At 50.3% G+C, this 3866-nt stretch overlaps 1 protein-coding gene across 1 annotated transcript in view; it reads left to right on the top strand.

The window, feature by feature from the left end:
• The first annotated feature begins 212 nt into the window (after positions 1-212).
• The window catches only part of HM13 (histocompatibility minor 13), a 43554-nt gene continuing 39900 nt past the window's right edge, over positions 213-3866 (top strand). Inside the window, exon 1 of the mRNA XM_015827086.1 lies at positions 213-386. Within this exon, the coding sequence (XP_015682572.1) occupies positions 213-386 (174 nt within the window). The remainder of the gene's footprint in view (positions 387-3866) is intronic.

Here is a 3866-nt window from a genome sequence, read left to right as displayed (position 1 = left end):
CTAGGGGAGGGGGTGTGTGTCTCCATTACTAGGCCGGGCGGCGGCGGCGGCTCCCTAGCAACGGGCCAGGCCGCCGTCGTCTCCAGGGGGCGTGCCGGCGGCCGCGCATGCGCCGCGCCCCACTTCCGGCCGAGTAAGGGAACGTGTCCCTGGGCGCTGCGGGGCCGCCTCTGCCGGGTCGGAAGTGCGGGCTGCGTCGGGCACTGGCGGCGATGGAGCAGGCCGAGGCGCACAACGGCAGCGGGGCGGCCGAAGCCCCCACGGCCGGCACGCGGCCCCCGGCCACCGCCGAGGGCATGGCGCTGGCCTACGGCAGCCTGGTGGTCATGGCCCTGCTGCCCATCTTCTTCGGGGCGCTGCGCTCCGTCACTTGCGCCAAAGGGAAGGTGAGCAGGAGGAGGAGGAGGAGGAGGAGGAGGAGAGCCTCCCCAGGCGGGGTCAGTCTACCTTAGTTGGGCATCCTAGAAGAGGGGGGTCTTCATTCCCTATAGTTAAACGTGGCCCTTTTAAGAGGGGGTGGACTTCAACTCCCAGAATTCCCCAGCCAGCTTTGCTGGCTGGGGAATTCTGGGAGTTGAAGTCCACCCCCTCTTAAAAGGGCCACGCTTTTGACCAAACAGCCCTATACAGCTAATCCTCGACTTACAACCATTTCATTTAGTGACCGGTTCAAAGTTACAACGGGCACTGAAAAAAAAGGGACCGTCTTTCACACTTAACGACCGTCGGTCACATTGATCAGAATGTTATCCTTTATAAATTAGCCTTGATCGTAATCAACCAGCCGGGCCCACTGACTCATCTTGATGCTGTCTCCTGGGGTTGTGTGAATTCCCCTTTTGCCGCCTCCTGACGAGTTGGGAATGGGGAAAACCGGATTCGCTTAACGACCGAGTGACTCGCTTAGCGGCGGTGATTTGGTGAACATGTTGCACAGTGGGGCAAACGGACTCCTTTTGAAGATGGTTTGCTGTGTCCCGGGGTTGTGCGATTCCCCTTTTGCCACCTTCTGGCGGGCAAAGTCAGGAATGGGGAAGCCGGATTCGCTTAACGACGGTGTGACTCTCTTAACGATGGCAGTGATTCGCTGAGCATGTAAAATGGGGCAAAATTTAGTTTAAAACGCCTCGCTTAGCGACAGAAATTGGGTTCCATTGTGGATGTAAGTCTGGGACTACCTGTAGTCAGGCTTTCACTTTTATTTGGGGGGGTCTTTTTCTCCCTCCTGGCTTCCCCCTTGGCTGGTTCTGCCCATCTATCCCAGCAGTCTTGACTGCTGCCTGGGATCCAACAAGGCTGGGGAGGGGGATACAGGGAAAAGGGGGCACCATGTACAGAAATGGGGTGTGCCTTGTCTGGCCCCCCCCATTGGCCTTTTTTCTGGCCTGGGGTGTGTGTGAAAGATCAGCTGATTCCCAGGATTAATGCAAAGGATTGTGCCAACAGGTGAGTAAAGGTATGTGCCCCCCCTCTCGTTCTCGCTTTGCATCCGGCGGGGGGGGGGACCCACAAATGTTTGCCTTTTTTTCCTGTTTGGTCTCTGCTTCTTCGCCTCTTCTTTATTTATATTTTGTATTTCTAAACCGCCTGTCTCCCTCAAACAGGGCTTTACTAATGTAACAACCAATAAATCAAACAATAGATAAAAATTTAATTAGGGTTAAAAATTTTAAATGATGGAATTTAGAATATAGTTTCTTCCCTCTTCCAAAGATTCCTATAAATGTGGTTCTTTCTTTTCTCTTTCTCTCTTTCTTTCTTTCTTTCTTTCTTTCTTTCTTTCTTTCTTTCTTTCTTTCTTTCTTTCTTTCCTCCCTCCTTTCTTTCCTTCCTCCCTCCCCCTTCCCTCCTTCCCTCCCTCCATTCTTTCTTTTCTTCCCTTCCCTTTCTTCTCTCCCTTTCTTTTTTCCTTCTTTCTTTCTTTCTTTCTTTCTTTCTTTCTTTCTTTCTTCCCTCCCTTTCTCTTTTTTCCTTCCTTGCTTCCTTCCTTCTTTCCTCTTTCTTTCCTCCCTCCCTCCTTTCTTTCCTTCCTCCCTCCCCCTTCCTTCCCTCCCTCCCTCCCTCCATTCTTTCTTCCCTTTCTTTCTTCTCTCCCTTTCTTCTTTCTTTCTTTCTTTCTTTCTTTCTTTCTTTCTTTCTTTCTTTCTTTCTTTCTTTCTTTCTTTCTTCCCTCTTCTCTTTTTTCCTTCCTTCCTTCCTTCCTTCCTTCCTTTTTCTTTCTTCCTCCCGCCCTCTCTCTCTCCCTCCCCCCCATAAAGAAGCCAAGATTTTTGATGGAGGGGTGGATCTAGTTCCACCCAATATTTTTTCCTTTCCCTTCTTGAATGTGTACCGTGAGCAGTCTTCACGGGTGTGAGCCAAACTAGGCAAAGAACTGACGTGTTAGTAGCCAAGAGGGCCGAATGAGGAAGACGTCCCACCTCTAACAGACTTCAACTGCTTCCTTTGCTGGAAATTATGGCTAAATGGGTGTCAGGGAGGATGCATTGACCCTTGCAGAAGGCCTGGATTTGCATAGGATGTGTTCATTCTGGATTCAGCTGCTGACGTTCACAGCAGCTGCCCAGTTTCAGGCTATAATTCTATTATTTCTGCAGCATATTTGAAGTGTGGGTTCTAACAGCTGCTGGTGTCTGCTGGCGCCTGAGTCACTCAGTGTGGTTTTAATCCATTATGGTTAAAGCTTTTAAGAGGGGATCACACAGATCCTTTGCAAGTACTTTGGGATGTGCAAATACTTTGAAATCTTGCATCCAGTTCTGATTACCACAGTAGAAAAAAAGGTGTTGAAACTCTAGAAAGAGTCCAGAGGAGAGCAACAAAGATGAAGAGGAGGCTGGGGGTTAAAACATACGAAGAACGGTTGCTGGAACTGGGTATGTCTACTTTAATGAAAAGAAGGACTAGGCCAGGGGTAGGCAACCTGGGCTCTTTTATGACTGGTGGACTTCAACTCCCAGAATTCCTGAGCCAGCCATGCTGAGGGGAAAGGGAGAGGTTTCCAAGCTGAGCCAGGCTGGCTCAGGAATTCTGGGAGTTGAAGTCCACGAGTCATGAGGGGGCCATAGTTCCCCCATGCTGGCTCAGGAATTCTGGGAGTTGAAGTCCGCGAGTCATGAGGGGGCCATAGTTCCCCCATGCTGGCTCAGGAATTCTGGGAGTTGAAGTCCGCGAGTCATGAGAGGGGCCATAGTTCCCCCATGCTGGCTCAGGAATTCTGGGAGTTGAAGTCCACGAGCCATGAAGGGGTAATAGTTCCCCCATGCTGGCTAAGGAATTCTGGGAGTTGAAGTCCACCAGTCAAAAGGGCCAAGTTTGAAGACCCCTGGTTTAAGTATTTAAATATTTTTTCCTCACAATCACGTGATCAAAATTCAGGCATTTGGGCAGGGATAAGCAACCATGGCTCTTTTATGACTCGTGGACTTCAACTCCCAGAATTCCTGAGCCAGCCATGCTGAGGGGAAAGGGAGAGGTTTCCAAGCTGAGCCATGCTGGCTGAGGAATTCTGGGAGTTGAAGTCCACGAGTCATAAAAGAGCCAAGGTTGCCTACCCCTGGACTAGGGGGGGTGACGTAACAGCGGTATACCAATATTTGAGGGGCTGCCACAAAGCAGAGGGGAGTCAAGCTATTCTCCAAAGCGCCTGAAGGCAGGACAAGAAGCAACGGATGGAAACTCATCAAGGAGAGAAGCAACCTAGAAATAAGGAGAAATTTCCTGACAAAACAATTAATCAGTGGAATAGCTTGTCTCCTGTAGTTGCACTGGAAAAAGTGCAGAGGAGAGCCACAAAGACAATCAGGGGTCTGGAGGCTAAAACATAATGAAGAAGGGTTGCAGGAATTGGGAATGGCCAGTCTAGA

The sequence above is a fragment of the Protobothrops mucrosquamatus genome, unplaced genomic scaffold (genome assembly GCF_001527695.2).
Source record: "Protobothrops mucrosquamatus isolate PMUCROS unplaced genomic scaffold, P.Mucros_1.0 scaffold3487, whole genome shotgun sequence".
Taxonomy (NCBI): Eukaryota; Metazoa; Chordata; class Lepidosauria; order Squamata; family Viperidae; genus Protobothrops; species Protobothrops mucrosquamatus.
The sequence above is the reverse complement of the archived record's forward strand: the minus strand, read 5'-3'. Positions and strand labels throughout refer to the sequence as shown.